Source organism: Mercenaria mercenaria, chromosome 15, assembly GCF_021730395.1.
Source record: "Mercenaria mercenaria strain notata chromosome 15, MADL_Memer_1, whole genome shotgun sequence".
Classification (NCBI taxonomy): Eukaryota; Metazoa; Mollusca; class Bivalvia; order Venerida; family Veneridae; genus Mercenaria; species Mercenaria mercenaria.
This window is the reverse complement of record NC_069375.1, coordinates 57,864,157-57,884,653: the sequence shown is the minus strand read 5'-3', so window position 1 is coordinate 57,884,653 and position 20,497 is coordinate 57,864,157. Positions and strand designations below refer to the sequence as shown.

Here is a 20,497-nt window from a genome sequence, read left to right as displayed (position 1 = left end):
TTTCCATTAAACAACATCTCCAAAACCTCAAAGCCAATTTTGATGAAACATCACAAGGATGATCGTCTTCAAAAAATTGTCCAACGAATTGAATTCCGTATAGAACTCTGGTTGCCATGGCAACCGAAAGGAAAAACTTAACAAAATCTTCTTGTCCAAAACCACAAGGCCTAGAGCTTTGATATTTGGTATGTAGCATCATCTAGTGGGCCGCTACCAAGATTGTTCAAATTATCCCCCTAAGGTCAAATATGGCCCCCCCCCCCCCGGGGTTCACATGGTTTAAATAGACTTATATAGGTGAAACTTTGAAAATCTTCTTGTGCAAAACTGTAAGACCTAGGGCTTGGATATTTAGTACGTAGCATCATCTAGTGGTCCTCCACCAAGATTGTTCAAATAATCCCCCTAGGATATAATATGGCCCCGCCTTGTGAAAATCTTCTTGTCAAAAACAAAAGGGCCTAAAGCTTTGATAGCATTCACCAGACATTTTTCAAACTACATGTACATAATATTTTATGAATTATATGATACATAGTTATGATTTATATACATTTTAGTATGTTGTCCTATAAAATAGAAGAAGATGCAGTATGTTTTGTGAAAAACGTCCCTCGTCCCCAACCAACACCAGAGATGGACCATAAAATATTTTTTTTCGAAAAGGCTTGCATATGGCCAACATAAAAAGAGTACTACATGAGTGGCATATGAAAGAGATAACATATGAAAATCATATAAAAGTAGAATCATATGAGTTGCATATGAAAGGAGCTTACATATAAAAAGCATATAAAAGTAGAAGCATATGAATAGCATATGAAAGGAGGTAACATATGAATTTGATATCAGTATCATGCCCATATCATATGCTAGGCCTTTCAACTTGCATATGAAATTCATATGCTAATCATTTCATATGAAACTGATATAATTTTCATATGAGAATCATAAACTGATATCATATGAGAATGATATGCGGCTCTTTTTTATGATTAGCACATGAAAGGTCTCATAAGAAAATCATATGATTATCATATCGGTTTCATATGTGGCGACATTGGCTGTGTATATCAAGTCAATTCCTTGCATGTTTATTTAGTTATGCTCGGACAAGATGTATGATTGTCAATTATGACTTTTGCGTTCAATTTGGTATGTTGATCTTCGACCTACAGTGCCTGTTAAAATGCTTGTTTGCATAGTCTCATCGCCATCTAACTATATATTAAGTTTAAAGTCAATTCCTGTAAGAGTTTTAACTAAAAGATACGAAAATATCATATTGCCATCTCAAATTAATAATGTTGCATTCATTGTTATCATTGTTTACGCCCAATAATCTCGATTACTTTCAGTATTCATTAATATTAAATCAAGATGAGGACGTGCTTTGATCTGCAAATAGTGTGTCATTTGGTTTGGTTTTCATAAATGTATAACAGTTAAACTGTTAGCTTAACGGAACGTGTTGTATAATGTAAGAGCGAACTTGTCAAAGTAATGCTAAAGTTAGTTTCAAAAAGATTGAAACCAGTTGATTAAATTTACATATTACCCTTTGTTTCCGTCCTTCTAACGATACTTTCAGCATTTCCTGTCGTTCCTCTTCTTTCCATTTTCTTTTTTCTTCTTCCCTTGTTGTGTGTTCCCTTTGTCGTTTTATTTTCTGACTTCTGTCTTCTTCTTCTCTTTTCAGTGTTTCAACCTTTTGCCTTTTCTGTTCTTCCGCTCCCACTTTCTCATGCTCTTTTTTGTCTTTTTTATTCGTCTGTCTTTCTATTGCGTCACTTAGTCCTTCTCCTGCATCATCTATTTTCTTACTTTCTTCATCATTTTGGTAGTTTATTATCAAGTATTGATTCATTTCCTTTTCTGTTTGAACACTTGTTATTTCTTTCGTCTGATAGTCTTCTAAGAGCTTAGCCTGAAAAGATAAGAAGATAAAGTTTAGCTAAATTAGTATTATCTTTATATATACATCCAACAAGTTCCAAGCCAACGATAAGACAGTCAAAAGAGAGAATATCTGTCACAACCTGTGAAATATTCTTATATTCTACATTCAAATATTTTAGTCTTTTTAACTAATTAGAACTAGCGAAGCTATCTATTTTCTCTGAACCGAAATAGATCACGAGGATGCTATTGATTTATAGACCCTGGGTTAGTACGCATGACGCGATATATTTAAATTTGGAATAGGCAGTTTTGCCGTAAGAGGATACAAGCTTGAATAATATACGAAATCACCACCACAATACATCAGATTGATAATGGCAAGGCGCTTAGCAATAAATCGAGCGGGAACATACCTTATCACATCCATTTTCCAAAACAGTCAGTTGAAAACATATAACCAAAGTTTTAGTAACATGTGGAACCAACATGCAAATAAAACATGACTCATTCTTTTAGGATGAACTATGGTTCATCGTCCGTCGTCCGTTGCCCATCGTCTGTCGTCCACAATTAATGTAAACATCTTCTATGAAACTGCAAGTCAGAACTACTACAGATTTGATTTGTAGCATCCTCACAAGGTCCTCTCTCAAGTTTTATATTTTTGGGGCCGCTACAACTAAATATAGCAATATTTCTTTCAATGTGTTCTTTCCATTGTCCAACAGGTAGATCGTCATCAAAATATTTGAATTGGATATTTGAACGCTATTTCGTTATATATTTGTATATATTTTTAACCATTTCTTCTTATGAAATATTTGAAGGATCTTCATCGAAATTGGTCAGAAGTATCATGATATGGTCCTCTTCCATGTTTGCTGAATTAGGGGCACTTGGCTTCTTTGAATGACAACTAGAGCTAAAAACACCGTATCCGGTACAGGTACGGCACTAAAATTGAACATCGGATGGAAACCGAGTTGTTTCGAATTGAGCGTTTGTTTACAAATGGATGACATCTATCTATCTTAGTGTACGGCTGGACTCCCCTCAGCGGTATAATAATACATGCGAAATTACATCCACAATAATTCAAGCAGCGCACTGACACATTACTGACAAAAAAAGACAAATGGCAGATCAGCTCAAAGGCTACACACTGACTGAATCAAGAGTAATCATGATAGATCTATGAGATACCGTACTGACAGTACGGTATCGCATAGTGATCCCTTAAAGGCAGAGCAGGAAACTTATTTGAATCGCTCTCGTGTCCACTTCATGAAAAAACAATAATGGTCGCAGTGGTGTCGTATGAGAAGGCATGGTCGTCACCCTACAGTCAGGTGCTCAAATTCACGATCCCTGGATTGAAGTTATGAGGTCTTAAACTTGTGTGTGGTTATAAAGAAAATGGTCTAGACTCTATATATTATTTTTAGTAACCTTCCTTATCAAAGTTATAAATAGGATATCTTTTCTGCCATAAGTACATGTATGTACTGTCCATGTACCCATTTCTTTTCTATTGATCTTCATACACAAATGATATTATGCCTTTTGGAGCATCAATATGTTGATTTTTAATATTACTGGCCATGTTTAAAGCATGAAAAATACAGCTTAGCAACTTTTTATTAAAAAGTTGAAAAAACATATTCTCAGAGGCTATAAAAACTTATAGGGTCGGGCCAAAAATTTAAGATAGGTTGGGATGCCGGAAACAAACAATTTTTACACCCTATATCAGTATTCTGATTATTTTGAAAACAATGCCAAGAAATTGGCATTTGTCACAATTGTGTGTACCGGTAATCATAAATTGCATGCAGGGTTGGAATAATTAAGCTCACATACTTGCAAAGTGCATGTGACTTTTGCCCAACTCAGTCTCACAAACTTTTGCTAGTGCTAACTTAAATGAGGTGATCTAATCGACAGCATTTATCATTTCTTTGACTTTCTGTTTCGATCTGCTGTAAATATGTATTCATTCATGGTGCTTTACATGGTACGTACAACTGATGATGTTTTTACATAGTGTGCGGTCTAGCAGGGGTGGCGAAATCCGATGTTGACTTGCTTGTTCGTTTTTGCCAATTGCTAGCCTATTTTTCACTTGTCCGTATGAAAGTTATAAATATAGTCAGATTTCACTTGTCCATACAAGCTTTGGGACAACTTGGGCAATACGGACAATTGAATTTGCCACCCCTGCCTGGTTACAACATGATAATTTATTTGTGTCAGCATGTGTATTTTGGCGTTAGACGGTAAGTATGAAGTATTTCTACACGTATATTGTGGAGTACCGGTAAGTATGAAGTGTGACTGCAGTTGTATTGTAGAGTAAGTATATTAAAGATATATTAAAGTAGATCTATGGTAATTATTATGAATACATTGTCATGGAGAAAGTATGAAGTGCGTTCACAATTGTGTCATGGAGTACTTTTGAAGTAAAACCACATTTTATATTGTAGAATAAGTATGAAGTATGTTGTATTGTGATGTATAAAGTATGTCTACAGATGTATGGTGGAGTTAGTATAAAGTATATCTACAGATGTATGGTGGAATACATATGAAGTATGTCTACAGATGTATCATGGAGTAAGTATGAAGTATGTTTACAGATGTATGGTGGGATAAGTATGAAATTTGTATACAGATGTATTATGGAGTAAGTATGAGGTTTGTCTACAGATGTGTCATGGAGCAAATATGAAGTACAAATGTATTTCTACATATGTATGGTGGGATAAGTATGAAGTTTGACTATAGTCGTATTTTGTAGTATTTATAAAGTATGATAACAGAACTTTGTGCCATGGAGTAAGTGACAGTGTGAAATATGTCTATGTAGCTATCTAGTTGAGTATGCATGAGGTATGCCAGCAGTAGTATTTTGGAGTAAGTATAAAGTACCTCCACAGTTTTATACTTGAGTAAGTATGAAGTAATTCCATAGCTGTGTCATGGAGTAAGTAAGTATGAAGTGCATACACAGATCTACAGTTGTGTCATTGAGTAAGTATAAAGTACACAAACAATGGATTTAGTATAGAGTGCTTTTACAGTTGTAATTTGTTGATCAAGTATGAAAAGTTACAATGAATGTTTAAAGTTGTATTATGTATAATATGGAATAAGAATGAATTATGTCCTCAGTTGTATTGTGTATCAAACATTAAATTTGTCTACAAGTTATGTTATGAACTTTTATACTCACTAAAAAGCACTTGAATTCTAACCCTGACATGCACATTTATAGTACATATAAGCTGTGGCGGTGTTACTTAAGCTTTTTTGGTGGGCATTAGTATCATGTATAAATTTGTCAAAGATGATAAATTTTGTAGATAATCACATGATGTACTGTTAAATAATTCCTGATTCATCAATGCCATGATTGAACAGCAATACACTAGTAAACGTTTCACTGTATATAGAAACAAGCAACTCCTTAGGCTTTGATCTTAAAATTGTATGATACTGTTTAGTATTTTATTTTTTGGACTGACTGCCAATTGGATAATCTTAAAAAAGTCACATATATTTTGACCTTATCAGTCTTGGCTTGAGTAAGTTTTGAGAAGAAAAGGGATATAATTACACAAAATTTTAATAACCTTAGGAGTTAATATCAGGGTCTGAACACAGACTAATGTTTTTTTTTCAGTTTTAGATAAATTGTTCTTCAACAAACAATAATTACATTTTGTTTTTGACACAGATTTACTGTATAGACTTGTTAGATATTGTTACTGTATGTCACTATAAACAAACTTATTATTTTAAGAATCCTTGTAAAAGAGATTTGAGACAAATTCTTTATAGTGTAATAGTAATATGATATCTACATAACAGTCTGATGTATTACTATACACCACTAACATTGGGTTATAATTACATATGTTGTCTTAATATATCATATCATGTCATTTCTTTTTGTTAATCTTGAGAAAAATGCTCAGGTTGGCTGTAGAAATGTTGCTTAATTTTTTTAGTGCTACATTATTATGCAAAAAAGAACAGAAACAAAGCATATTGTGAAATCAATGATTCTGTTTTCATCAAACACATTTCTCCAAAGAAAGTTTACTAAATCTTCAAAGATCATGTATTTGCTTTTCAATACTATTTTCAAAAGAATGTTTTTTCTTGGGAATAAGAAGTTGTTGAGAATCTTTTTGTGATTGCTTTCTTCTATTTACTAAGGCTCCCATGTTAACATGTTTAAATGAGTCCTTGTCATTTTTGACTGGTAAATGTTTACAAATTTCTAACCGGTTAAACAAAACGATCGTCCTTAGAACAACCATGTTTTTCTGATTGAAACAAGTTTTCTGTCTGTTAAAGGTATTAGATTTGTCTTTTGCAGTAAACAGGGAGTCGCCGTATTTGCCTACTTGTTCGGTTCAAAAATTGATCAATTTAAAAAACAGATACTCCATTTTGAAATACATTTGCATCAAACAGTGCAATTCGTAGTGCGAAAATGTCAAAACATCTTGTGAAATTGCAAAAATATTACAAAATAATGAATTTGTGATATTTTTTCTAGGTTATAAATTGAAAAAAAAAACAAAAACAACGCAGTTACGATTGTGGGTCCCTGTTATAGATAGGAAATGCCATCCAGAGTTGTGACTAAAGGAAGTATTTGAAGGCAATTTAAACAAAACCATTTCGTGTTTGAAAGGTGTAAACATAAATTTACAAAAAATGCTGGAAATGTGGGAGCCTTACTATTTACTCAATAGGAAAAATGTTCCTGAATTATTTTCTTTTAGCTCACCTGAGCCAATGGCTCAAGATGAGCTTTTGTGACCGCTCAATGTCTGTTGTGCATTGTGTGTCAACAATTTCTAAAAAATCTTTCTGAAAACCACTGGGCAGATTTACACCAAACTTCACAGGAATGATCCTTTCAGGCAAGAATATTTTTAAAGTTTTTCCTTTATACTTTAGGCATGACATCATTTATCTGGATAGCAAGCACAATAAAGCCTGAATTTGACGTATAAAAATGAAAGTCATTATTAGCTCCACTATTCGGAGAATAGGGGGGTGCGGGCTATACTACTTGCCCCGGCGTCGGCATCGGCGTGACCCTTCTTGGTTAAAGTTTTTTGGCAACCTTTGTTTTTCTGTCATATCTTTGTTACTATTGCTTATATCATACTGTAAAATCATATAAACATTGTCCAGTATACAAACAATATATGTGTAGGGGCTGAGCCCATTATACCCAAGGTCAAGGTCACCATGCTGTTATACTTAGGTTATTTTTAAGGTTAAAGGTTTTCGGCAACTTTTGTTTTTCTGTCATAACTTTGTTACTATTGCTTATATCTTACTGTAACTTTACATAAACATTGTCCAGTAAACAAACAAAGTATGTGTAGGGGCTGAGCCCATTATAACCAAGGTCATGGTCACCCAGGTCTTATACTTAGATTATTTTAAGGTTAAAGTTTTTCGGCACTTTTTGTTTTTCTGACATATCTTTGTTGTTATTGCTTATATCTTACTATAACTTTACATAAACATTGCCCAGTAAACAAACAATGTATATGTTGGGGCTGAGTCCATTATACCCAAGGTCAAGGTCATTAAGGTTTTGTACTTAAGTTATTTTTAAGGTTAAAGTTTTTCGGCAACCTTTGTTTTTCTGTCATATCTTTGTTACTTTTGCTTATATCAAACTGTGAGTCCCTATACACAGTGTCCAGCATACAAACAAAGTATGTGCAGGGGCTGGGCCCATTATATCCAAGGTCAAGGTTAACAAAAAGTTATACTTTGAATTATTTTCTTGTTTAATGTTTTCGAGAGCTTCGTTTATAGACATATCTTTGGTTCTTTAAAATATAATGACTTGAAATTAAAAGTATTTGTTTATTTTCATCTTCATGTGTGGCTACATACCTCATAACTCTAATTGTGTTTTTGACAGAATTATGCCCCTTTTGTACTTAAACTTTTTTCCAATCTTCGCTTTCTGGATATAACTTTAATGCAATATAAGGCAGAGACTTGAAACTTAAAATGTATCTTTATCAGCATCATATGCATGTGTGGTAACAATCCCCATAATTCTGATTTGTATTATTGACTGAACTATACCCCTTTTACACTTAAATCTTTTACAAACTTTGTTTTCTGGACATAACTTTGGTACTATATCAGATAATGACTTAAAACTCAAAATATATCTTTATCATCATCATATGCATGTGTTGTAACAATCCTAATAACTTGTGTATTTGTGTATTTGATGGAATTATGCCCCTTGGTGTATCTTCCTTCAGACATATATTCATTTTACTGTCAAATCCCCGAATCTTGGAGCGCGCTGTCTTACGGACAGCTCTTCTTAGCTCCACTATTTGGAGAATTGGGGGACTATTCCACTTGCCCCGGCATTGGTGTGGCGTGACCTTTCTTGGTTAAAGGTTTTTGTCAATCTTCGTTTTTCTGTCATATCTTTGTTACCATTGCTTATATTTTACTGTTACTTCATATAAACATTGTCAAGTATAAAAACAAAGTATGTGTAGGGGCTGAGTCCGTTATACCCAAGGTCAAGGTCACCAAGGTGTTATACTAAGATTATTTTAAGGTTAAAGTTTTTTGGCAACCTTTGTTTTTCTGTCATATCTTTGTTGCTATTGCCTTTATCTTAATGTAACTTTAAATAAACATTGTCCAGCATACAAACAAAGTATGTACAGGGGCTGGGCCGATTATATCCAAGGTAAAGGTCATCAAGGTGTTATACTAAGGTTATTTTAAATGTTAAAGTTTTTTGGCAACCTTTGTTTTTCTGTCATATCTTTGTTATTATTGCTTATATCTTACTGTAAGTTCACATAAGCATTGTCCAGCATAAAAACAAAGTGTGTGCAAAGACTGGGCCCATTATACCTAAGGTCAAGGTCACAAAGTTGTAACACTTGGAATTATTTTCATGTTGATTTTCTCCGAAAGCTTCGTTTATAGACATATCTTTGGTAGTTTAAAAGATAATGACTTGAAATTAAAAGCTATAATTTATAACCATCATTATGCAACTTTCATACTTAAATTTTTATCTGTACCTCTCTGATTATTTGATATTTTTAACACAGACTCAAGCTATTGTGCAATATTCATCCACAGTTCTAGTTGGTCTTGTCAGTAACTTTACTACATTCAAGTAACTTGCCATAGTCACCATAACAAATTACTTTGTTGCATGTAAGATTCAGACCTCTAACTCAAGATTAAGGTCACCTTTAGAGATGAAACTTTTTTTTTTATCTGATCTGTTACTTTTTTATGTATTGGTGTATATCTAAATGACTTTTCATACATAATAACCATTACAAGACATTGTGTCATGTGCAATGGTCACAGACACTTAAGTTAACTTTTTTGTACATGACATTACTTCTGTTTTATATGATAAAAGTACAATACATGTGCTTTATGTCAGTTTTCCCACTAATCTAAAAATGAAATTATGTTTATAATTATTAAATATGTGATTGTAATGATACATGTAGATATAAAAAGCTATTAATGATTATAGAAATCCAGAATGCAAAACCCAAACACAGGATACAACTTTATGGTATAAATAGGTAAAAAGAGAATTACTTTAGTTGCAAAACATTTGTAATAGGTTGATAAGTATCTGCATTTAAAAACAGTAGAATTAACTTTTTCTGGTGTGTTATTTAAAAGCAAAGTTTTGTAGTACCATGTAAATGTCATGCATTTCATTTATAAGCTCACCTGAGCCAAAGGTGACCACCGTCCGGCGTCCGTCTGTCCGTCCGGTGTCTGTCCAAACTTTCAATTAAACAACATCTCCAAAACCTCAAAGCCAACTTCACAGGGATGATCGTCTTCAAAAAATTGTCCAACGAATTGAATTCCGTATAGAACTCTGGTTGCCATGGCAACCGAAAGGAGAAACTTAACAAAATCTTCTTGTCCAAAACCACAAGGCCTAGGGCTTTGATATTTGGTATGTAGCATCATCTAGTGGGCCGCTACCAAGATTGTTCAAATTATCCCCCTAAGGTCAAATATGGCCCCCGGGGTTCACATGGTTTAAATAGACTTATATAGGGGAAACTTTGAAAATCTTCTTGTGCAAAACTATAAGACCTAGGGCTTTGATATTTAGTACGTAGCATCATCTAGTGGTCCTCCACCAAGATTGTTCTAATAATCCCCATAGGATATAATATGGCCCCACCTTGTGGGGAAGGGGTGGGGGTCACATTATTTCTATAGACTTATATAGGGAAAACTTTGAAAACTTCTTGTCAAAAACAAAAAGGCCTAAGGCTTTGATAGCATTCACCAGACATTTTTCAAACTACATGTACATAATATTTTATGAATTATATGCTACATAGTTATGATTTATATACATTTTTAGTATGTTGCCCTATAAAATAGAAGAAGATGCGGTATGTTTTGTGAAAAATGTCCCTTTTCTGGGGACGTTGGTAACTCAAATTTACGTTTTACATTAGCATAGACGACACATGTTATGCTATTATGTAAATCTGTAGATACTTATTTATGTTGTACTTCCTTTGTGTGTCACTCGGGGTTTCTTTTCTTGAATTGTTCCATATTTCCATATTTCTGTAAAACTTTAATTCACATGCTTTCTGTGTAAAACTTTGTTACTTAATGTTATTATAATACATAAATTGTATCTAAATGTAATTGTTAAACATATTCATGATTGAATGTAAACAAATCACAATGATTTTATTTGTAAAGAAAAATGAAAATAAAGATGAAAATATCAATATTCCTTTGTATTTGTTTTTCTTTTTAAAGATAATTTTGTTCCAGCCTGCTCTAGCAGTCTTTTTCGAGAAAGTGATGCCGCCTTTCAACCAACACCAGAGATGGACCATAAAATATTTTTACGAAAAAGGCTTGCATATGACCAGCATAAAAAAGAGTACTACATGAGTGGCATATGAAAGAGATAACATATGAAAATCATATAAAAGTAGAATCATATGAGTTGCATATGAAAGGAGCTTACATATAAAAAGCATATAAAAGTAGAAGCATATGAATAGCATATGAAAGGAGGTAACATATGAATTTGATATCAGTATCATGCCCATATCATATGCTAGGCCTTTCAACTTGCATATGAAATTCATATGCTAATCATTTCATATTAAACTGATATAATTTTCATATGAGAATCATGAACTGATATTATATGAGAATGATATGCGGCTCTTTTTTATGATTAGCATATGAAAGGTCTCATATGAAAATCATATGATTATCATATCGGTTTCATATGTGGCGACATTGGCTGTGTATACCAAGTCAATTCCTTGCATGTTTATTTAGTTATGCTCGGACAAGATGTATGATTGTCAATTATGACTTTTGCGTTCAATTTGGTATGTGGATCTTCGACCTACAGTGCCTGTTAAAATGCTTTTTTTGCATAGTCTCATCGCCATCTAACTATATATTAAGTTTAAAGTCAATTCCTGTAAGAGTTTTAACTAAAAGATACGAAAATATCATATTGCCATCTCAAATTAATAATGCCATATTGCATTCATTGTTATCACTGTTTACGCCCAATAATCCCGATTACTTTAAGTATTCATTAATATTGAATCAAGATGAGGACGTGCTTTGATCTGCAAATAGTGTGTCATTTGGTTTGGTTTTCATAAATGTATAACAGTTAAACTGTTAGCTTAACGGAACGTGTTGTATAATGTAAGAGCGAACTTGTCAAAGTAATGCTAAAGTTAGTTTCTAAAAGATTGAAACCAGTTGATTAAATTTACATATTACCCTTTGTTTCCGTCCTTCTAACGATACTTCCAGCATTTCCTGTCGTTCCTCTTCTTGCCATTTTCTTTTTTCTTTTTCCCTTGTTGTGTGTTCCTTTTGTTGTTTTATTTTCTGACTTCTGTCTTCTTCTTTTTTCAGTGTTTCAACCTTTTGCCTTTTCTGTTCTTCCGCTTCCACTTTCTCATGCTCTTTTTTGTCTTTTTTATTCGTCTGTCTTTCTATTGCGTCACTTAGTCCTTCTCCTGCATCATCTATTTTCTTACTTTCTTCATCATTTTGGTAGTTTATTATCAAGTATTGATTCATTTCCTTTTCTGTTTGAACACTTGTTATTTCTTTCGTCTGATAGTCTTCTAAGAGCTTAGCCTGAAAAGATAAGAAGATAAAATTTAGCTAAATTAGTGTTATCTTGATATATACATCCAATAAGTTCCAAGCCAACGATAAGACAGTCAAAAGAGAGAATATCTGTCACAACCTGTGAAATATTCTTATATTCTACATCCAAATATTTTAGTCTTTTTAACTAATTAGAACCAGCGAAGCTATCTATTTTCTCTGAACCGAAATAGATCACGAGGATGCTTTTGATTTTAAAATTTATAGACCCTGGGTTAGTACGCATGACGCGATATATTTAAATTTGGAATAGGCAGTTTTGCCATAAGAGGATACAAGCTTGAATAATATACGAAATCGCCACCACAATACATCAGATTGATAATGGCAAGGCGCTTAGCAATAAATCGAGCGGGAACATACCTTTTTCCAAAACAGTCAGTTGAAAACAGATAACCAAAGTTTTAGTAACATGTGGAACCAACATGCAAATAAAACATGACTCATTCTTTTAGGATGAACTATGGTTCATCGTCCGTCGTCCGTTGCCCATCGTCTGTCGTCCACAATTAATGTAAACATCTTCTATAAAACTGCAAGTCAGAACTACTACAGATTTGATGTATAGCATCCTCACAAGGTCCTCTCTCAAGTTTTATATTTTTGGGGCCGCTACAACTAAATATAGCAATATTTTTTCCAATGTGTTCTTTCCATTGTCCAACAGGTAGATTATCATCTAAATATTTGAATTGGGTATTTGAACGCTATTTCATTATATATTTGTATATATTTTTAACGATTTCTTCTTATGAAATATTTGAAGGATGTTCATCGAAATTGGTCGGAAGCATCACGATAAGGTCCTCTTCCATGTTTGCTGAATTAGGGGCACTTGGCCTCTTTGAATGACAACTAGAGCTAAACATTTAGAAAAAATGTTTTAAACGACTTCTTCTCAACTACTGGATGGATCATCATTAATCGAAGTCTGTAGTGTCATTTTAATCTGTCATTGTTGTTTAAATGGGTGTAGGTGGCCCCTTTCATGGGCCTCTTGAGATAAAATAGAAATAGAATTGAAAACTACATTGATCACGAAATACTTCATGGATCCTTACACAACTTAGTTTGTAGCATAGTTATACTGTTCTCTCAAATATGTTTAATTCATTCTACATCAGGTGTGTCTAGGTAATTTGAAATCAAGAAATCAATGCTTAATCCAAAATCTCAGGACACAAATTTTTACTAATTTTAAAAACTGAATGATACGAAAAAAATATTTCTGATCAATCAACTCAAGATAATGTGAGCTGTATTATACAATAATGTAATGTAAACGTTTATTTGAAGTCTGTAATGATTAATATAAAAATGTTCCGTTACCATTTTAATATAAATGTTTTAATGTTCTTTTTTTCATTTTCAGAAAATTGGTAAATATTTTTCTTTTTTTTATAAAATTCATATACATTCTGACAAAACAGAATTGTTCAATAGGTCAAGCAGTCAGATTCTTCCCATGCTTTACTCTAAAATACATTACCATTGTTTTTCTTCTATCTAAAATATGTAGAAAGAAAATGAAATCAGTTGAATAAATATGATATTATTGTTGATTTGTTTAAACAAGAAAATATTTATTTTACGTTTTATTTCCTTTATCTGCCAAACAAAAAAATCATCAGAAGTAGCTTTCTATATTCCTTTCTATTTAGAATTAATGTCACTACCGATTTAGTTTAGTTTAGTGCAATAATTTAAACAATTATGTTGTTTTATTTGATGATTTGATTTTACTTTGTCCATGTGTTTTCTGAATATATTAATTATATATACACAGCCATGCACACAACCATATTGATTTGTGTTTTGATCTGTAAGACTGCCTTCTTGCATTATAGGTTTCTCAAACAGATATTAATCATTGTTTAGCGTGATCGTACATTTGCAGTCATAAACGTAAGAAATAACACATTTTGTCTTTAGATTTCATTCATATATGCGTTACAGTGAAACATTTTCTGCTCATAAATAAGGCAATGGGAAAAACAGATCGATATAATAACATGTTTCTCCTTTGAAAATTATGAAAAGTTTTGTATGTTACGGTGTGTAAGTTCATTGTAAATTATTGTCTCAAGGCAACACTAGTTTAGCTCATACGAGGGGTGTTCCAGTAATAATGTCATTTGTGCATTATTTCTTGAATATCGTGCGCTATGTACTCTAAACCACAACGGGCCGATAAAATAATCTCTGAAATATTACACAGGTGAAAATCTCGCTCACAATTTCACTAACATTGATACAGTGTACATTGCTTTATAACGTATTCATTACACTATACATGAAATGACTGGTAGAAGAGCTACAAATGTGCTTGAAATTAGGGCCTATATAAAAGGTCGGTCGTTACTGGGCATAAAGCCTATGGATATTCATCGTGAGGTGTGCGACATTTATGGGGAGGGTCAAATGTCTCACAGATCTATTTGTAAGTGGGTTGCCAAATTTAAAACCGGTCAGCAGCAAGTCAAAGATGTTGCTCGTCCAGGTCGTCCTGCATCAACAACGACGAAAAGCAACATACAAAAAATCAGTAATATGTTGAAAAAAAGATGCCCGATATACCGTGAGGGATTTAGCACGGTTGATGAACATTTCTTTAGCACGAGTTCATGGTATTTTAAAGAAACATCTTCAACTCAGGAAAATAAATGCAAGATGGATACCCCATTTGCTAACAGACGAACAGAAGAGAACCCGTGTTGCAAATGCTAAAAAGCTTCTCAACATGTATCCCGAATATAAAAAAAAACTTTCGACAACCTCGTTACTGGTGACGAGGCATGGGTATACTATTTTGAGCCAAAGTGGAAATGTTCAAGCAGAATTTGGGCCACTAAAAATGCAAAACGTCCAAGTATTGCCAAGCGACGGCGCACGGTAAAGAAAGTTTTGTATGTGATTTTCTTTGATAATAAGGGACCAGTAATGCAAATCCCGGTACCAAAAGGCAGAACGGTAACAGCAAAGTTCTACAAAAAATGTTGTTCTGAAAAAATTAAAGTCCTGCTACAAACGCCGCCGCCCAAGCACATGACTCAAGTACGTCCGTCTTTTGCATGATAATGCCCCCGCTCATAAGGCTAGACTTGTGACCGAGTTTCTGGCATCAGAAAAAGTTATTGTCCTTCCGCATCCTCCATTTTCACCAGACCTGGCCCCTTGTGACTTTTTCTTGTTTCCAAAACTCAAATTCCAACTGTCTGGAAAGAGATACAAGTCGCGAAATGCCCTAAGGTCTGCAGTTTATCAGTACCTAATGGGTGTTCCCATTAAAGAGTATGAACTCTGCTTTCAAAGTTGGATTGAGCGACTCAAACGGTGTATTCAGGCAGGTGGAGAGTATTTTGAGGCCAGAGAAATTTAAAATGACGAAAACACTTGTAGTTTAGCAAACCAAAGGCAAATGACATTATTATTGAAACACCCCTCGTATTTTCGATTCTGTTTTGACCTGCGATCGAACAATATTGAACAATGTCAAAATCTTGTGCATGATATTCTGTTTTGACCAAAAACACATACTGAACCAAATTAAACTCTATGAATTATGATGGATCTTCAGACAAACAAAACGTGTCGGTAAATGGACCAAAACAGGTACAAAAGCTTTATAATTCTTTCTACAAACCTATCACGTTTCTTGAAAAATCACCTCTATCTTGAAGGTGTTTTCCGAATCTGTCCTCTGTGATTGACATATAGATGGACGGACGCACAAAGGACAGACATATAAATTGACAAAAATATTACAGTAACATTATGTTTGAGAATATCCTTTATGAAAACATCTCTTGCTCTTATAATTATTTAATTAATAATTGATTTTTTTTATACATTTTGATTTTTTATCATCCATGAATATATTAGCACACAACCGATTCAGTGGTATGACTCTTGGATTAACATTTGTATCTACACAATTGAGAGAATACAAGTTTGTGAGTAAAAAGTCAATTTCACCCGAGGTGTTGAATTCTTCATGTAAATAAGCCATCCAGCTGGCTTACGGAGGGTCGGTGATTCTACCCAGATGCCCGCTCGTGACGAAATAATGCACGGAGGGGTAATGCACGGAGGGGCACCTGGTGTCTTCCTCGACCTTCAAAGCTGGAAAGTCGTCATATGATCTATAATTGTGTCGGTGCGACGTTAAACCCAACCCAACCAAAAAAAATGTAATCAATTATCACAATGCAATAGTTCATCTTCCAATTCGACTATCTTTGTATTTGAAAGGAATTTTCAGTCTTTGAATAAGACAAAGCAGAGTTCAAATGTTGTGTTTTTTTTACAGCATATATTTCGTCAACAATGTATAACACTTTGGTTGGTACGGACGTTCCAGGCCTTGAGTTAGCGGTTCATTTAATATCACTGCAAGCCAGTTTTTAGAACATCTTAAAATATCATTCAGAGAGAATGTAAATGATTTCCTTTTATTATTAATTTGAAATTTTAGGACATTTGTACAAATCGTAATTGTAATTTGTTTCTATTGTATATGGACAGTATGCAGTCAAGTTTTCTTCCATTCCCGTTTTATTTATTTTTGTACAATTTGTTACCTCAAGTAGAAAACATTACAAACATTAATTATCAGAGGGCAATGATCAAAGTGTTGAAAGATGTGTTTGCATGCAATGGTCGATAGTTACTTACATTTTCTATATCAATCCCTGCATGAAGTTCCACTTTTTCTCCATCTGTGAGCAAACGGGCATCTGATACCTTATGAAGCGTGTTTGTAGATTTGCCACTTCCAAACACCTTATTCCTTACTACAACTGCCTCGCTGCATTCAAGTGTTTGATCAACTGCAACATCACCGAACTCCTTATCTGAAATGGTTGAAAAATAATAGCGTTAAAAATCTGAAATGTACCAGATACTAGGAACTACCATTATCTAGTTACTGAGAAAAATAAGTGTGAATAAATGGATGTGTGTTATCTATTGTTTGTTGGAATTAACGTCGCACCGACACATGATAGGTCATATGGCGACTTTCCAGCTTTATTAGTTGATGAATACCTCAAGTGGCCCCCGTCCATTATTTCATCACGAGCGGGCACCTGGGTAGAACCAACGACCTTCCGTAAACCAGTTGGATGGCTTCCTCAAATAAAGAATTCAACGCCCCGAGTGAGGTTTGATTCCACATCTATGAGGGGCAAGTGATTTGAAGTCAGTGACCTTAACCACTCGGCCACGTAGGCCCCCATGTTATCTATATCAGATATAAGTTATATTATAGATAAGAGGGCAGCTGAATTCAAGCATGTAGCATCACGTTTTTCACTAGGTTCTTGAAATAGGATTTAACGTATTGTTATCTAATCTATTGATGGTTGTCTCGAGACTGTCTAGATCTACGTCAATTGTTATCTTTGTTTCACACTCATGATATGTATCAACTGCCTTCTCTATGTATGCTACCTTCTGTTGTATCTTTGAACTCTTCAAATAAAGTAATATATCTCTCATACACTTGATAGTAGGACACAGTTCCATCAATATGCACCTTTCGTCTGCCTTTACAACCTTAATACCTTTCTTTCCCAGTCCGTGAAACTGGTCTGTAATAGTTGATACAACTTCATCATTAGAACTGTCCACATCGGGACCATTTGATATAACATTGTTAGACGCTTCAAGTTTAAGTTCTTGCACTTGACTTCTGCTTTTTCCACTTTTTGTATTGACTTGCATTTGCAGTAGGAGAACTGAAATATTACTCTATATCTTTAAAGATTGAATGTTGTATTTTGCATTTAAGTTGAAGGTTCCACAAAATGCATGCTTCTGTAGGTGTTCTTTATGTTCATGTTACATTAATTTAAGTGAATATATGTGACCACGACTTAAACATAGATATAAATATAACATAAGTAATAATCGGAAATGAAATTTAATTAAAAGTAAGAGCAGCTGGTCAATCTACTAATGCACTGAGTTGATTTATTTTATCTCCCTTTCATTAACGTAGAAGGTATCTAAAGTCCTATCACGTGCAGCAAAATATTTATATGTAAATGTTGTGAGTCTGCAACTCAAGAATAAAATCGAATCAAATAGAAAAATAGATTGAACAAGAGCTTCGAACGTGTTTATGTTCACAACCGGGTGCGGGAATTAACAGCAATGTTTAACTAGTTTTTATACAAATTTTGTAACGAATGAAATAAAGCAAATCTCAGTAAATATTGTAACTGCACTTGTTCTCATAAAAGTAGCAAAAGCATATTGAACGTCTAAGGCAGAGTTTTATAAAGGGAAACTGGAGAACAAAGTACCATAATTTAAATGTTCTTTTTGAACACACTTCTTCGTATTCAGCGTTACTTTGCTATGTTATATGTACTTTGTTAATTTGTGTTTGTTTCAATTTCATTATAATTACTTCCATTGTTTTCCATTTTGGGTTTATGTATTTTCACATATACGGACTTTCACATTTAGCTTGATTTGCTTGTTCTTGAGACACGAACTTTTCTCAAAGTAATTTTTAATTGTATATCAGTATTATCCGCTCTTACTATTATTACACTAATGCTAATCTTTACCTGTATTTAATCATGTTACACCTTTGTACAAAAAATCACGATCCTAGATACCACGCGTTCTCAAGTTATCAAACGGAAACAGTTTAATTGCTCCACTGTGACTTTGACCTTTTATCTACTGAATTCAAAGTCGAATTTGACCTGTATTTGATATGTTACACCTGTGTTACAAAAACTATGATCCTAGGCTCAAGCGTTCTCAAGTTATCATCCGGGAACCGTTTAAGTGTTCAGGGTCACTGTTACATTGACTTTTAACCTACTGAACCCAACGTCGAACTTGACCTGTATTCTCTGATGTTACACAAGTGTAACAAAATCTATTTAAATCGGTCAAGCTTTTTCATGAGTTATCATCTGGAAACCATTCAATTGTTCTGAGTCACTACGACCTTGACCTTTGACCTTTTGACCTCAAAGTCGAACTTGTACTGTATTTCATGATGTTACACCTGTGTTACAAAAATATGATCCTAGGCCAAAGTGTTCTAAAGTTATCATCCGGAAACTGTTTAACTGTTCAGGGACACTGTGACGTTGACCTTTGGCCTACTGATCCCAAAGTAGAACTTGACCTGTATTTTCTGATGTTACACCTATGCACCAAAAAGTATTTAAACCGGTGACGCCTTTCATGAGTTATCACCGGAAATAATAAAACAAAGTACCGACAGACCGATTGACCGACAGACCGACAGACAAGCTCACTTCTATATACCCCAATCCCCCCGCCCCCTCAAATTTCGTATGAGCGTATAACTATTTTACGATGATATACGATTTGTGAGAAAAAAAAATAGATAATAGAATCTTTGTTTTACTACATTTCAACATTTTATTAATACTTTTTATAGACTGTACTTATAAAGAATGCTAAAACTATAATAAAACATCAGTATTGACATTGTACTTAATTTCAGAGCAATATGCTTAAACGCATTTGAAAAAATGCGATTATCACGAAATGCCTTTAAAAATGGGAATATGAAAACACATGGGTAAGTACAGGGATTCTTTTCTCGTACTTATCAGATATATTAACAACATAAAAAAACGATCGAAACTGAATTAATATTAAAGACAGCCGCTCAGACGGTATATACACACCTCTTTTTAAGTACCTTTCAATCCTATATGTAGATAGAAAAGATATTTTAAGTAATATTGCGAGTACTTTCAACAAAATGCCAAGATGTCTGCTGTTGTGAAGTTAAGGTTCAAAAACGAATTCAACTTGAGAATTCAGGTATAAATCATTAAAAATGATTTGCACTAAAACATATAAAAGTGCACAACAAGAACAAACATTTGATTTAATGCATGGTGACACATAAAACAAGTCCTCTATCAATAACAATTGTTATTAAGACTAAATAACAAATTTCTGAATGATGAATTTAGTATCAGTGCAATTTGTCTTAAGTAAATTATCATAGAAAAAAAACAGCCAGTCTATTCACAAGATTTAAGTTTTGAATAAAAGATATATGCAGGTTAAAGCTCTTAAATAGAGAGATCTCTGATAGAGATCCGATATAATTTCATAGTATTTTAACTTTTGTAGTATATTAAGTGGTTGGGATATGAAAATGTATTATATTATGTAAGGCAAAAAGAAAACGGGACACGTATATTATCCTGATTTAGGTTGAACACGTTTTGTGGTATTTTGTTGTGTCCAATAAGGGTTATAAATCTCAATTAATTGGCGAAATGTAATGTTTTAAAAAGCAAAACCTGACAATACATTTTGACTATAT

At 33.6% G+C, this 20,497-nt stretch overlaps 1 protein-coding gene across 2 annotated transcripts in view; it reads right to left on the bottom strand.

Annotated features, from left to right (window-relative positions):
* The window catches only part of LOC123555780 (uncharacterized), a 58,989-nt gene that overhangs the window by 30,837 nt on the left and 7,655 nt on the right, over nt 1-20,497 (bottom strand). For both annotated transcript variants that reach the window (XM_053525338.1, XM_053525340.1), the window contains 4 exons: nt 17,724-17,897; nt 16,834-17,012; nt 11,761-12,126; nt 1,562-1,930 (listed from right to left, as the gene is read on the bottom strand). In XM_053525338.1, the coding sequence (XP_053381313.1) occupies nt 1,562-1,930; nt 11,761-12,126; nt 16,834-17,012; nt 17,724-17,897 (1,088 nt within the window). The remainder of the gene's footprint in view (nt 1-1,561; nt 1,931-11,760; nt 12,127-16,833; nt 17,013-17,723; nt 17,898-20,497) is intronic.